The 14,429-nt window shown below is 56.5% G+C and overlaps 7 protein-coding genes across 7 annotated transcripts; 4 read left to right on the top strand and 3 right to left on the bottom strand.

Annotated features, from left to right (window-relative positions):
- Positions 1-44: 44 nt before the first annotated feature.
- Positions 45-2,054, bottom strand: IUM83_00271 (uncharacterized protein; the record flags this gene model as incomplete). Its single annotated transcript, XM_067924031.1, has 4 exons — positions 45-160; positions 230-359; positions 435-457; positions 743-2,054. 4 exons carry the CDS (start codon positions 2,052-2,054, stop codon positions 45-47), a joined length of 1,581 nt encoding a protein of 526 aa, XP_067789207.1.
- Positions 2,055-2,330: 276 nt separating this feature from the next.
- On the top strand, positions 2,331-5,115 carry IUM83_00270 (putative indigoidine synthase A family protein; the record flags this gene model as incomplete). Its single annotated transcript, XM_067924030.1, has 10 exons — positions 2,331-2,695; positions 2,768-2,850; positions 2,934-3,043; positions 3,122-3,331; positions 3,410-3,556; positions 3,624-3,707; positions 3,777-3,915; positions 3,977-4,215; positions 4,282-4,645; positions 4,718-5,115. 10 exons carry the CDS (start codon positions 2,331-2,333, stop codon positions 5,113-5,115), a joined length of 2,139 nt encoding a protein of 712 aa, XP_067788950.1.
- Positions 5,116-5,260: 145 nt separating this feature from the next.
- Positions 5,261-6,553, bottom strand: IUM83_00269 (hsp90-like protein; the record flags this gene model as incomplete). The annotated part of the gene is made up of 3 exons (XM_067924029.1): positions 5,261-5,404; positions 5,491-5,805; positions 5,894-6,553. 3 exons carry the CDS (start codon positions 6,551-6,553, stop codon positions 5,261-5,263), a joined length of 1,119 nt encoding a protein of 372 aa, XP_067788558.1.
- Positions 6,554-6,729: 176 nt separating this feature from the next.
- IUM83_00268 (putative lysosomal beta glucosidase) lies at positions 6,730-8,215 on the top strand (the record flags this gene model as incomplete). The annotated part of the gene is made up of 3 exons (XM_067924028.1): positions 6,730-7,290; positions 7,376-7,720; positions 7,799-8,215. The coding sequence occupies 3 exons, from the start codon at positions 6,730-6,732 to the stop codon at positions 8,213-8,215; spliced, it is 1,323 nt and encodes a 440-aa protein (XP_067788703.1).
- A 115-nt stretch (positions 8,216-8,330) lies between these two features.
- Positions 8,331-9,881, bottom strand: IUM83_00267 (Major Facilitator Superfamily (MFS); the record flags this gene model as incomplete). The annotated part of the gene is made up of 2 exons (XM_067924027.1): positions 8,331-9,732; positions 9,799-9,881. The coding sequence occupies 2 exons, from the start codon at positions 9,879-9,881 to the stop codon at positions 8,331-8,333; spliced, it is 1,485 nt and encodes a 494-aa protein (XP_067788538.1).
- Positions 9,882-11,106: 1,225 nt separating this feature from the next.
- IUM83_00266 (Lysosomal beta glucosidase) lies at positions 11,107-13,467 on the top strand (the record flags this gene model as incomplete). The annotated part of the gene is made up of 2 exons (XM_067924026.1): positions 11,107-11,995; positions 12,200-13,467. The coding sequence occupies 2 exons, from the start codon at positions 11,107-11,109 to the stop codon at positions 13,465-13,467; spliced, it is 2,157 nt and encodes a 718-aa protein (XP_067789361.1).
- A 341-nt stretch (positions 13,468-13,808) lies between these two features.
- Positions 13,809-14,339, top strand: IUM83_00265 (Lysosomal beta glucosidase; the record flags this gene model as incomplete). Its single annotated transcript, XM_067924025.1, has 1 exon — positions 13,809-14,339. The coding sequence occupies one exon, from the start codon at positions 13,809-13,811 to the stop codon at positions 14,337-14,339; it is 531 nt and encodes a 176-aa protein (XP_067788921.1).
- Positions 14,340-14,429: the final 90 nt, after the last annotated feature.

Raw genomic sequence — 14,429 nt, 5'->3', positions numbered from 1 at the left:
ATGGCGCCGTTCATTTATCGGAACCGTCATCGCCAGACTATTCTCTAAGTAGCAAAGCTCGCGTACGCACGCAGCGCCGTTTTGACGCCTGGGGGGAACTCGAACAAGGATAATTCGCCTTGAAATACCTCCGTGATGCGATAAATACCGCTGTCGATTCCTGTAAAATAAAGGATCGCGGGTTAGCCCACCAACTTTACACTTGCAACCAACAAGCAAGCAAACAAACCTTTTGCTAGAGCAGTGGCTTCTTGGACGTAAACATCATTAGTACTGCTCTCCTTCAGGCACGTCTCCATGTACGCTTCCAGCGCATTGCGGCACTCCATCAGTGATGAAAGCACTGCCGGCACAGTGTGCTGTGGTATACAAAAGTGTGCGAGAATGATTAGTATAACAGAGGGTGGCGTTCACAAAAGCACTTCGACACATACCTGAACATATCCCTGCTTGTCTTCTGCACGCGATGCGCTCACGAGGTGGCACAACAATGACTCGGCAGCGCGAACGACCTTCGCACGCTGGAACACGCGTCGGCGTGCCTCTTCCATCACAAAGCGACGAATAGCAAACTGCAGCTTGGACTCGACGAAAAACCTAATGGGCGACTTAACACTTGCGGCGGAGATCCGAAGGTTCGCTAGGTGCGGGTACTGGTGAAGCAGGAGCAGCGGGTGCGCGTCCTGCTGCGAGTTCAAGAAGCGCACCAAAGAAGCGACGGACTGCTCCAGAGCCAACGCACCCGTGGAAGAGTTGTCTCCAGCAGATCCCTTCCTCTCTGTTAGCGTGTTCAGCAGCTGCACCATGAGCGTAAATGCATCGACCACCGCAGTCGTCGAGTTGAACAGCGCATTCCATCGGCCCCGAGAAGTAAACAGCGATTCTCGTGCAGCTGCATCAAACTTGCAGCCCGTGAGCAGGTTCTCGAACTTGAACAAGCTGTCTAGCGTCTCCACGTCCTCCGCATCCGCAGGGGCCTTGGGTGTCTTCTTCTCCGAGATCTGTCTCACCGCTGCGCTCATGCGCTTGTGCAGACCCTGCAGGTACTGCTCGTTCAGCGGCGTGCTGATCTGAGGGTTGGCAGCAACCTCCGTGGCAAAAAGAGCAGTAGTAACATTGCCCTCCTTGGGTTTCACGACCGCCAGCGAGTCCCACAAGTTGTTGCTGTCGCCAAACGCGCCGCCCAACACCTGGTAGCTCGCGCGGAACAGCAGGATACGGAACACCGACGCCGCGCTGAGGATGGCCAGGTTCTCCAGCACGCTGCTCGTGATCTGGAACGTGACTCTGGACGCGTGCAGCGCGAAGAAGCCGCTCTCTGTCTCCTGCATCTTTACCTCGTCACCACTGCCGAACAGCCAGCTCAGCGCGCGGCCAGCGACGTACACCAGCACTCCGCGCCTCGCTGCGCGCACCACGTCTCTCTGCATGGCCCGCACGAAGGCCGCGCGCGGATCCAGCACGAACGGATCTTGGGCCAAGCTCGTCTCCACCGCCACGAAAGACGCGAAGGCCACGAGGCCGCCAGCCACTGCGAAGGAGCCGAAGTCCGCCGCCACCTGTGCGCTGGACGCCATGCCGTAGTACAGCGCCAGCTTCCACACGTACGAGTGCAGCACGCACAGCAGCAGCAGCACGGGTAACTGCGGCTGCTCACGCGCACGCGTCACAGCGTCCACGGCGGCGCACACGGCCGTCTGCAGCCCTCCGCGCGTGCTGGCGACCGGCTCGGCAGCAGCGCGGCGCGGCGTGGGCAGCAGTGCGAACCGGAGCGTGAGGTGCGCAACTGCAGCAGCCCACAGCACGCCGACGACCAGCAGGAACGCCGTGAAACCGGGAAATTGCAGCGGAGAGAGCAGCGGCAGCGACAGCAACAGCAGTAGCGGGAAGACGACGGCGCCCAGCGTCGTAAGCGCCACCGCGCGCAGCGTCTGCTGCAACCGCTGCTGCAGGTGCGGGTAGGGCAGGTCCGAGACGGCGGGAGACGCCGCCGCGCCGCCCGCGTACAGCCGCAGCAGCGCGTACAGCACCTCGAGCGAGTGCGAGAAGCCCATGATGGTCTTAATGGCGGGGGATCTATGGTGGTGGTACACCGGTACAACACGCTGCAATTGGTGTTTTGTACATGATTAAATGGTGTAGACCACTGTACGGTATGTGCACCACTGTGAGGCACCACATAAAACATGCGTCTGTCGACGCGCGCGACGTCGCCGCTCGAACCTAATTGAAGTGCCTGAGGATACTGAGACCATGCAGCTTTGCGCCATCACTTGGCAATTCGGCCGCAAGCGCACGAGGACTCAGCAGAAGCTTTGGTTCTAGTTGGCATGTGGCGCCGCAGCGGCTCGGCGCTGAGCCAGCGCCTGGCGCTGAGCGAGGAGGTGGCGGAGGCGCTGTACGGGCGCGCGAAACGGCCCGTGGTGGCGCTCGAGTCCACCATCATCTCGCACGGCATGCCGTTCCCGCAGAACCTGCAGATGGCGCAGCACGTGGAGGAGGTCGTGCGCGCGCACGGGGCGTGCCCGGCCACGGTCTGCATTGCCGACGGGGCGCTCAAGGTGGGGCTGGGCGAGCGCGACCTGGCGCAGCTGGCGGAGCTCGGCGCCGGCGCCAAGAAGTGCTCCACGAGGGACATCGCGGCCGCCGTGACGGACAAGAAGGTGGTAGGCGCCACCACCGTCTCCAGCACAATGTACGTCGGCTATTGACGGTATGTAGAGGGGCGAGATGTGGTTACTGACCGTTGTGGTGCGTTGTGGTGCAGGCGCATTGCCCATGCGGCGGGGATCAAGGTGTTTGTGACCGGAGGCATCGGGGGCGTGCACCGCTTCTGCGAGGAGACCATGGGTGGGGTGCACGTGTAGTTGCAGCTCCAGTGATGGGGTTTGTTCGTACTATTGCTGCTGACGGGTGCGTTGTTTGGTGTCAAGACATCTCGACGGACTTGTTGGAGCTCTCGCGGACGCCGGTGGCAGTGGTGTGCGCCGGCATCAAGTCCATTCTCGACATCCCGCGCACGTTGGAATTTCTGGAGACTCACGTGCGGTTTGTGAATGAGTGGCGATGTTGAAGAAAAGCGAGACTGATTTTATCCTGTTGATGTGACTTGGTGCTGCAGAGCGTCCCCGTGATCGGGTACAGGACGGACCAGTTCCCGGCGTTTTTTACGCAGGACAGCGGCGAGAAGGCTCACCTTCGCCGGGATACGCCTCAGGACATTGCGCGGTTGATCTATGAAAGCGAGACGCTGGAGCTCCCGAACGGCCACATCATTGCCGTCCCAAACCCGAAGCCAGTGCCGACTGAGGTCATCAATGAGGCCATTGAGGTTAGTGTCCTCGTCTGATCCGCTTGCGGTGTACCAGTTGCAGCAAGCTAATTGTGTGGGATGTTGTGTATGCATTAGCTCGGTCTTAAGGAGGTCGTGGAAAAGAATATCCATGGCCAGGCTGTGACGCCCTACCTTTTGAAGCGAGTGAATGAGATCACTCAGGGTGTCTCGCTCTCGTCTAACATCGACCTGGTCAACAACAATGCCATTGTCGGCAGTCAGGTCAGTATTGCGGTAATGCGGAGCGATACCATTTCATGACTGACTCCATTGTTGCGATTGGTTGCAGATTGCATGCGCGCTGTTCGACTTGGAAAACGGCGGCGTGGTAGATCCTACTGCCAAAGCGGGCGTTGTATATTCCACTCCAAAGGTTAGTTCATCTTCTTTCTCCGGTCGTATTTGCTAGTATGGTCTAACGAAACACCTCTGCTCATGACAGAAATCATCCTCATCAAGATCCAACGACGGTAAACTCGTGCTGGTTGTCGGCGGCCTAGTCCTAGACATTATCAGCTCGTCTGCGTCACCACTGATCCGTGGCACCTCCAACATCGGAACCATCAAGCAGTCCAGTGGAGGTGCGATTTCAAACCACAACTTGTGTGAGAGTGATCTCGTGGCTGACTGTGTTTGTTATAGGAGTGGGAAGGAATATTGCTGAGTGTCTGCATCGGCTCAGGCTGGATCCTATGCTCGTTTCCTCCGTTGGGAATGATGCACCTGGATCTGTCCTCTTGGAGAACCTCAAGAGACTTGGCTTGGATACCAGTGGCATCACTGTTTCTGACAAGCTGGCTACAGCAGTGTATTCTGCTGTCCTTGATTCAACAGGAGACATGGATGCTGCTATTGCGGATATGAGCGCGTTCGAGTCGATTGTATGTGAGTATTACCGGGAATCGAATGAATGTGTGTCTAACCCCATGTCGTTTTTGGCTCACCAGGAGAGCAGCAGCATTTCCGACAAAACGATTGATAAGGCACAGCTGATCATCGCGGACGGCAACTTGACTCCAAGTACTATCGGAGATCTGTTCAAACGTAGTGCGCGTCTCGGCGTAGATACTTGGTTCGAGCCCACCTCGGTTCAGAAGGCTCTTCGTGTTGTGGAGGGCGACGGAGTGTCTTCCATGAAGTACATGTCTCCGAACGCTGATGAACTACATGCCATAAGTATGGCAATTCGGCAAAAGCTTGAGGACGCAGGTGTGAGCTCGGAGAGCACTGATGAGCGCTTCCCACTAACCAAGGACTCGGACATTATTCCCAAGGAAGATATGACTCGCCTCAAGAATGACCTCATTACAGGTCTGTAACTGCTTGTCATGTTGAAGTTGATAAGCATGCTAGCGCTGCTAACGCCCGCGTATGTTTTTTCAGCTCTGCTCGCTATGGCGAATGGCGATACCAAGCGACCTAAGCATGTTTTGGTCACTCTCGGTAAGCATGGTGTGCTGGTTGCGTCGATCAATGAATCTATTCGTGAGTTGCGGGAGGTCGTGGATGAGTGCGATTTTCCTGTTGAGATTTGGGGAATGCACCACGTCCATGGAGGCCACTCTGTCACGATGGTTCACTTGCCCGGCGTGGAAATCCCCGTCACGAATAGCACTGGCGCAGGTGACAGCATGGTAGGCGGAACGATCTACGGCTTGCTGGAAGGATACGATATATTCCAGAGTTGTCACATGGGCATGATCGCCGCTCGTCAAAGTCTTACCTCTGAGCACGCGATTAGCCCCAACTTGGCCCCTCAAGTGTTGTATTCGGCGTCATGAACTCGAGTGAATACGCATGGAAGTCAAAGGCAAACGATGATGAGTTGTTGTATTTCATGCAGTAAACGTGCCGTATCCCTCACTAGGTCTTGAATATCAACACGGTTTGCCTGTCTTTCATTTCTGTTTGCCATGATGGCACTATCTATTGTTCCTGGAAGTCGCTCGCAAACACACCGATGAGTCGGGCAAGCTCCTTCTGCAGGCCGCTGCCATTCTTCGCGACAAACGCCTGCACGGCACTCTGCTCGGAGGCGCTGCTGGGCTTCTTGGTCAACCTGCACGAGATCTGTAACAACACAAAACGGCGAGATCGACTCAGCACCGAAACAAGAAAGCAACACGATATGCGGCAGAAACATGCAGTAGTCGTACGTCGTAGTCCTCATCGTTCGAGATGTCGTTCATCTCGTACGAGCCCTTGCAGGTGCTTCCGCCGCTGATCGACACTTCGAAGGGTAGCGTGAAGTTGAAGTCGAACAGGTACCGCTTCTTGCCGCGCACGACGCAGATGCTGGCATCGCCCGTTATCTTCTCCGGCTCCTTGAGCGTGGCCTGCAGGTTGCCCTCCGAGTAGGTGGCGCCAGTGAACACCTCCTTCCACTTGTCCTCGGCCCACTTGGTCACCACGCGCTCCTCAAACGTGCCCGCCGTGTTCCACGCCGAGCCGTCATGCTGCGAAGAAGGCGCCTGCAAAAATAAAAATATAACACACGAACACAACAACCCCATCAGTCCACTAACCAAAAACAAAAAGAGAAAAAAAAAATGATTTTACCTCCGCCGGCTTGGTCTCGATCTTCTGAGGTGCGATGTCTCCAATCAGATTCTTCTCCTCCTTGGACAGCTCGCGGTGGAAGTACGGCAGCCCGTTCTTGTAGCCGCGCATGTCCTCCGGCAGGTCCGGCTCGTCCGCCACGACGACGGACGATGCGCCGGAGCTCTTGGGCTTGCTGCTAGAAGTCGACGCTGACGTCGCCTTCTTCGGCGCTGAAGAAGAGGAGGAAGCGGACGAGGTGGGGGCCGACGTGGGCGGGCGACGCGGCGGCTCGGGCTTCTTGGGGGGCTCGGGCTTCTTGCAGATGCGCTTGTGGAACTGCCAGTCGCTGGCCTGGCACTTGCGCGCGCAGTAGACGGCCTTCTTGCACACGCTGCACTTGAGCTTGGCGCCGGGCTTGCTGCAGTTGCGGCAGGCGGCGTCGGCGGCGGGCGCCACCTTGGCGGGCGTCTCGGCCGCCTTGGACTTGTCCTCGTCCTCCAGGTCGGCGCCGATGTCCTTGAAGCGCGAGTAGTCGTTCACGTCCACCTTCACCTCCTGCGTGCGCTCGATGAGCGAGTTGGCGTCGAAGCCGCCGCTGTCGCCGCCCGCAGCCAGCGGCGACGGGTCCCAGCCCACGTTCAGGCTGGCGGCGCTGGTCGGCGGCACGGAGGACGCCATGGTCAACACGTCACGTCGCGTAGCTCCAAGTCGCTTCTTAAGTATTTAACTTAAGTATTGGGCTGTTTGGCTGCAGCGGGTGACGTACCCATCGAACTTTCTCGATATTACAGTTTCAGCCAATCATATGCCAACTCAGTAATGCCGGTACACTGTACCAATCTCTGTGCTCCAGAATGGCGACGTCCTTGCAGGAGGACGACGAGGGCGTCTTCGAGGCGGCGCTGTCCTTCGTGGACGAGTTCGAGTTCGAATCTGGCGACGCCATGTCCTCGCTGAGCGTGTTGTCTCCCCAACGCCGCCAAGAAGTCCCTCCAACGCTCAGTATTGGGCTGGCAATGGACGACGCTGCGCAGCCTCTGTCCAGGGAGGAGAAGCGCCGCCGCCGCGCCGAGAAGAAGCGGCTGCTGCGCCAGGCCGGCGTCTACAGCGACCCGAACCGCGCGCGCAACGAGCAGACGCGCGAGATCGCCTTCCTGCGCGAGCAGATGGAGAAGCTGCAGCTCGACCTGCAGGTGCTGCAGGCTCGGCAGACGCAGAAGGGCGGCGTGAGGGCGCTGGCTCGAGTTACTACAAGGAAACAGAGGCCGAGTGTGTGGCAGGAGCAAGCCGTGAGGCAGCGCCGGAGGAGGGAGCAGGCGGAGTGCGATAACGTGCGGCTGAGGCTGGCGGTGGAGCGCCAGAAGAAGGTGGCGGACAGCTTGGGCGTCTTGATTCGGAAGCGGACGCGGCAACTGGTGAGATATTATGGCTGTGGAGAGCTAGAGGAGTGTGAGCGGCTGCCTAACGGTTGGTGGGGCTTGTATGGTTGGTGGCTGGTAGAATAACGAGTGCGCGTCGCTGATCAACCAGTGCTGCGTCAGCCACCCAGCGATAGCTGTGCTGGACTTCTGCGGCGACGTTGAAGAGTTCCGCGGGCTGTTTTACCTTTTGGACGAGGCGTACCGAGGTATGGACGCCGTTTTTGGGGCGAACGGGTTGGCGACAACGTCCATTCCGATGGGGGACGTACATATGCGTGAAGGCGTGGATGGGAAGTACCTTGAGTTCTCCACGTACAAGGACCTGCCTTTCGGGCTGCAAGACACTGCGCAAGCCTCCTGGGAGTACTTCAAGGGAGCGGAGAAGCACATGGCCTACGGACATCTTTACGAGAAAATGGCAAAGGTGCGTGGCGGCGAGGTTGTGAAGACTGGATTGTGTTGGTTCTAATGTTCACGTTGGTCTGGTGGATCGGTACGACAGAGCTTAGACGAGCCTTACACAGTTATCGAGGAGTTCACAAAGGAAGTCTACTCGAACAGCTCACGAGCAGACGTCAAAATGAGGCAAGTCGTACGGCGGTATGTGGAGGAAGACCGTGACGTCGTAATTCGGGTTTCTCACGCAGCTCCCATCGAAGTCAAGAACAAGATGCTTCGTGGATTAACTCACAACGTCCGAGGTTTTGCAGTTGCAAAGCGTTCGCCGGCTTCGACACCGAAGCAGGAGCTGACTCAACTGCAGCTGTGTACACAGATCGCACTGGAACTAAACGATGGGTATGACCCTCAGAATGTTCGTGCACTCACTAATTTCCTCATCGCTCATGGATTGAAGAACACGGTGGTAAACTGTGAGTACATTGAGAACGCTTTAGCAGACAACGCTTTGAGCCGATAGACTGCTTGAATGATGGATCATAATATTAATGGTGTGTTAATCATTTCTACTGATGGCTGCAAGAAATGCTGAAGAAATTAGTTTTGGCATACGAAGCTACGCGTCGATGTGGTCGCTAATGAACCTCAGCGCGTTGAGGCTTGAAACTCTCAGGTGTTTCAGCTGCATGTCGAGTTAATGGAATGAGCATCGCCTCAAGAGCAAGACCGCAAATATACACGAGTGCCGCCGCAATGAAGCACAGTCGATAGCCGTAGGCGTCGACTATGATACCACCGATAACAGCACTTCCGGCCCAAGAGGCGACCGTCAATCCCTCCAGCGCGTTCCAGCGGGCACGATGTGATTTGGGCACGAAGTCCATGAGAAGAGAACGCCGCAGTGGCTCCGTGCACTGCATAAATGCTCCGTGGAAAACGAACAGCACACTCTGGTCGGCCACATCATGTGAGACTGCCATTATCAGCAAGCTAATCGTTCCCAGTACGCGCGTGACCACAACGATGGACATTCGCCCGGTAGTGCTCGAAGCCATCTGCGATAGGAAAGACAGCAGCGCCATGACCAGCGGCTGCAGTGCAAAGAGCGTCTGCACTCGAACGGGTGATAAGGCGTATTCGTGCAAGAAGAAAAGCGGGAAGAACGCAGTGACGAGCCCCGTTCCGTTGCTCACGAGGAAGTCCGACAGGAACAGCAGATACGGAACATGAGCGGTGTCGAGCATTCCCCAGCAGGCCATCACTGGGCGGCGCACAGAAACATCCTCGCCATCATCGCTCCGTAGTGGTGCGGTTAAATAGTACCCGCTGTTCACGGACGGAACTCTCGATGACCGCAACAATTGAGAAAATTCACTGGTCGAAGGCATCGGCATGCGTGAAAAGCTTGTGCCTTGCTCAGATGCAGAGCTTTCTCTGTCGCTGTACTCGGACGTGAAGTTGCGCTCGATTGAGCTCAGCTCGTGCTCAATAGCCAGCACGTACTGCCGGTTCTCAAACGCCAGGTCGTCATTGAATTGAAACAGAAGCACCATCGACACTGCTGCGATAAACGCACCAAACAGCAGAACCGGCCGCAGCGCTGCCAGTGTCCACACATCACCATGTTTCCACAGCAGCAATATAGCGCTTGTCGGACCTAGCACGAGCGCGACATTGCGCATGACGTACTTCAGCGTGAACGGCGCTGATCGTTGACCAATTGGCACCGAGTCTGCAAACAGAGCCTCCATGGCAGAACTCTGGAAGGCAGTGAAAGCGCCCCACAGTCCGAACGCGACGTAAATGAGTGGCATATCTGCGAGTTCGAAAGCCATCGCCGTCAGTACGGAAGCTACGACTCCAACAATGCCCGCCACTATGAGGATGCGATCTCGACGGCTGCAGTCTGCAGCGTACCCCGCTGGGAATGCACATACTAGCTGGGCTAGGCCTTGAATGCCCTTGACGAACCCTACTGGGGCGTTCGAGGCTGTAAGCACGTAGACGTAGCCCGACAAAACCTGCTGGGAGATGATACTGTGATGGCAACGTTAGCTCGGACACTGGAGCGAATCGTGACTTGCTAGTTGGTCTGCTGCGCACCTGCTAGCTGACCAGTAGATCACCGTGAAGAGGAACACGAGCTGCACGTTGTGCTCCATCAGGTCCCATGATGCCTCGCGCATGCTGCCGCACACACAGTGTTCTGCGTTTTTTGACTGACCCGTGCTACGCTCGACGATCAACTGGGGACAGGTTGGTAGTTACTTGCCTTTATCGCATGCTGATTCAGCATCGTCCGTTTCAGCAATGCTGAAACGGACGATTCATAGAAATCGTCTTATTGCCAAGACACGAGCGGTGATGCACACTTCCAGCAAGAGTAGCGGTTGCATTCCGATCAGGTCAACGCGCTGGTGGTACCTTGGCTCAGTAAACGACTCGGGCTCCCGACTCGCTTCAACATGGGGCCGACATTGAACTGCAACCGGCTGCGGCAGGCACAAATCGACTTTGCACAGACCTCCACCACGACAGAAGCCAGCATTATGCCGAGCGTACGCGCAGTCTGCGGCGCAGAGACCCGGATGTAGGGCACTTTTTAACAGCTCGTAAAAAAAGAAAATTGATAGATTCATTCGGGGATGGTTTTGCCGGATGCTGCGCTTGACAAGCACCGCTTTTGCAGACCGGAACAGGAGAGTTGGCGGCGAAGATCCCACCAAACTTGATTCCTCGGTCCACGCCAGGCAGCTGGTAGATGTCGGCGATCACACCGCCAGAGTGCGCGAGTCAAATTGATGGCACGGGCCGAAAGCGCTGCCGTCCAGTCAGACAATGCTCACTGCAGGGTCATCGTTAGTGATCCTTTTTGGAACGACAGTAAATGATCGAGCCGTGCACGTATTGCACCCCTGACTAATGAAAGCACTGGCAAGATACGTAATGCAGGTACTGCACTATGAGATAGCTCGCTCTGCTGCCTCGATCTTAGTTGTGTCAAGTCCCACAAAAAGGAGTTTGTTTACACGAACACTTCAAGTTGAAGTTTGTCTCTCACACCTAATATCGCACTTAAACGAAGAACCTAATTTTTCCATGTCCCCCAACTCCACATTATTATCTCACCAGTTGGGCAGCAGTATCAGATAGACACGCATCCCGCCACCGGCATCCGAGCAGCAAGCGAGGGCACCGGACACCACACGATCGGCAATGCAGCTTCAACACCAGCAACGCCATCAACGCCCGCGCGCGTACCACGTCTTCCCCTAATACTACAGACAGGCTAGCGTCGACGTTTGCCACCACGGAGGTCAGACGCCCACCAGCCATCGGCGATGCCTGCTCCGTTCGAAGCTCACTTCTCAATCTCCTCGTTGCAGCTCCAGCCTCGCCCTTCGAACTGCAATGCTGACGTCGTGGGCTGCAGTGCTCGGCTGCTTTGCAGCGTTCTCCGCTCTCCCGGTCGACGCACGCGTCATGGGCGACGACGTGTACAACTCGCAAGCCCAGGCCATCGTGGACGGCTTCAGCGTCGCCCAGGTGCTGGGCCAGATGACGCAGATCAACATCGGCCAGGTGCTCAACAGCGACTACTCGCTGAACGAGGACTCGGTGCGCACGTATGCCAAGCTCTACGTCGGGTCGTACCTGAACACGCCCTGGGGCAGCGAGATCGACGGAAAGTGGGGATGGAACGCGACGGAATGGCGCGCCATCGTCTCGCGCATCCAGGAGATCACCATGGAGGAGAACGGCGGTCACCCGATGGTGTACGGAATCGACTCGGTGCATGGCGCCATCTACGTCGCCGGCGCGGTAATCTTCGGCCAGGAGATCAACAGCGGAGCAAGCTTCAACCCCGATCTGGTCTACGAAGTAGGCAAGATCACGGGTCGCGACACTGAGGCAGCAGGGATCCCGTGGATTTTTGGTCCTATTCTCGACCTCGCACAGAACCCGCTGTGGGCTCGCACCTACGAGACTTTCGGCGAGGACCCGTACTTGTGCTCGGTGCTCGGCGACGCGATTATCCGCGGGCTGCAGAGCAACAACCAGACTGCTGCTTGCATGAAGCACTTCGTCGGGTATTCCAAGACCCCTACCGGGCATGACCGAGATGGAGTCACCATGGCGGACTTCGATCTCTTGAATTATTTCGTGAAGCCGTACCAGGCTGGAATTGCCGCTGGCGCACTGTCGACGATGGAGAACTACATCTCCATCAACGGAATTCCCGTGGTGGCGAACACGAAGATTCTCGAGGACCTCGTGCGCAACGATCTAGCCTACGATGGTGTCGTAGTGACGGATTGGGCTGAAATCAATAACCTAAAGGATTGGCACCGCGTCGTGGACACTTACGATGAAGCGGTTCGACTTTCGCTCACTCGTACAGCTTTAGATATGAGCATGGTTCCCTACGACACCGAATTCATCACCTACGCAACCGAGATGCTTACAAACTATCCGGAATACGAACCTCGGCTTCGTGAGTCAGCCAAGCGTGTGATTAAGATGAAGCTCAAGCTCGGATTGTACGAAACCCCAGTGCCTGGTGCTGGCTACGAGTACTTGGTGGGCAATGACGACGACAAGGCGGTCGCTTTGGACTTGGCGCGTGAGTCGATCGTGCTGCTCAAGAACGACAACAACATCCTCCCGCTCGCAAATGGGTCGTCGGTGTTCCTCACGGGCCACTCGGCCGACAATATCGGCTACCAGTGCGGTGGCTGGAGTGTGGCGTGGCAGGGCTACTCTGGTAACGATATGTTCCCGAACGGTGTTTCAGTTCGCCAGGGCCTGGAGAACGTGGTCGGCAATAACTCGTTCACGTTCTTCAATGGGCTAAGCGCGAGTGGGAACTACACTTCGGAGGACTTAGCTACTGCCGTGGCGCTTGCGAGCCAGCACGAGTACACAATTGCTGTCATTGGTGAGAGCACCTACGCCGAGAAGCCCGGTGACATCGACGACTTGGCCTTACCCTCGGGACAGATTGCGTACGTGGAGGCTCTCGCAGCAACAGGAACTAAGGTCATTCTTGTCCTGTTCGAGGGTCGCCCCCGCCTCCTTGATACTCTTCCTGACACCGCTAGCGCGGTCGTCCACGGGTTGCTGGCCTGTGAGCTTGGTGGACAGGCTATGGCAGAAATTTTGTACGGCGAGGTGAATCCGAGTGGCAGACTTCCGCTCACGTACCCTAAGGACTCGGCCAACGTTATGATCCCGTACAACCACCGTGTGACCACCAAGTGCGTAGACGACAGCGGCGCCTACGTTGACTGCGAGATGCAATGGGACTTTGGCACTGGACTCAGCTACACTACATTCACGTACTCGGCACTAACGCTGAGCAAGACAACAGTGTCGGGTCCCGATGACTCCCTGACGGCGTCTGTATTTGTTACCAACTCTGGGTCTGTCGCGGGCAAGGAAACAGTAATGCTGTTCGTCATCCAGCCGTACCGCTTGATCTCCGTGCCCGAGGTCAAGATGCTGCGGAAGTTTAAGAAGATCGACCTCGAGCCTGGTATCACCCAGGAGGTTACTTTCACCCTCACGGCGGACGACTGGAGCGTTTACGACCCTCAGATTGGAAGCGGCTTCAATCAAGTTGCGGAGGACGGTACCTTCGTTGTGGCGATCAAGCCCGAGACCGATTGCGACGTGTACAACACCATCACGAGCGATCTGTGCGCTCAGTTCACGCTCAACACGGGCACTGTCAACTTTGGTATCAACGGCACTACATCGCGTCGGCGCTAGATTCTGCGTGGATATGGGTAAGTATCGGGATCGAGCAGTGCGTACGCTTTTGCTATAACATGCGTCTATCAAAGAAAACGTTGCAAATCTTCATGGCAGTGGTGTCTTATTGTTTTCTGCTATCGAAAAGTGGTCAAGCAATAGCCGAGATCATATACGGTGAGGTGAACCCGAGTGGAAGGCTCCCTATCTCGTACCCCAAGGACCCGTCAAATGTCGCTATCCCTTACTACCACCGCGTGAGCACTCAGTGCGCTTACGATCATTGCTGGATGCAATGGGACTTCGGTACCGGACTTAGTTACACCGATTTCAACTACTCGGCCGTGACCTTGGATACGATGAAGATCACCAGCGCGGACGCGACCATCACTGTAGCAGTGACGGTCACGAACACCGGGACTCGTGCTGGCAAGGAGACGGTCATGCTGTTCATGACGCAGCCGTACCGAACGATTTCCGTCCCTGGCATGAAGATGTTGAAGAAGTTCAAGAACATTCAGCTGCAGGCGGGCGAATCCCAGGAGGTGTCCTTTGCACTGACGGCGGATGACTGGAGCGTGTACGACCCACAGATCGGCAGCGGCTTGAAGAAGGTCACCGAGGACAGCAATTTCGTTGTTGCTATCAAACCTGACACCTGGTGCAATGTGTACAAGAACATCACCAACCCACTTTGTGCTGTGTTCACGATCGAGACCGGACGGGACAACTTCGGTCTCCCTCCCCCAGTTGAGAATGTCACTACAAGTGCCCCTGCCATCGATGTCGCCGGTCTTAGCGCCAAGGAGCCTGCTGCTGCCGATGTTGGAGCTGGAACCGTTGAGGCGGGCAGGTATTTAACCCCCACCAGCCTTGCTGCTCTGCACTAGAAGTTCTAAGATTTGTCCACTCTCAAAGATGGTTTGTGGTGAATGAACATTGATGGCGTTACCTTAATCAGTCCCTGAGTACTTGTGAGA

Source organism: Phytophthora cinnamomi (genome assembly GCF_018691715.1).
Source record: "Phytophthora cinnamomi strain GKB4 chromosome Unknown Contig53, whole genome shotgun sequence".
NCBI classification, from domain to species: domain Eukaryota; phylum Oomycota; class Peronosporomycetes; order Peronosporales; family Peronosporaceae; genus Phytophthora; species Phytophthora cinnamomi.
This window is presented reverse-complemented; position numbering and strand designations above follow the sequence as displayed.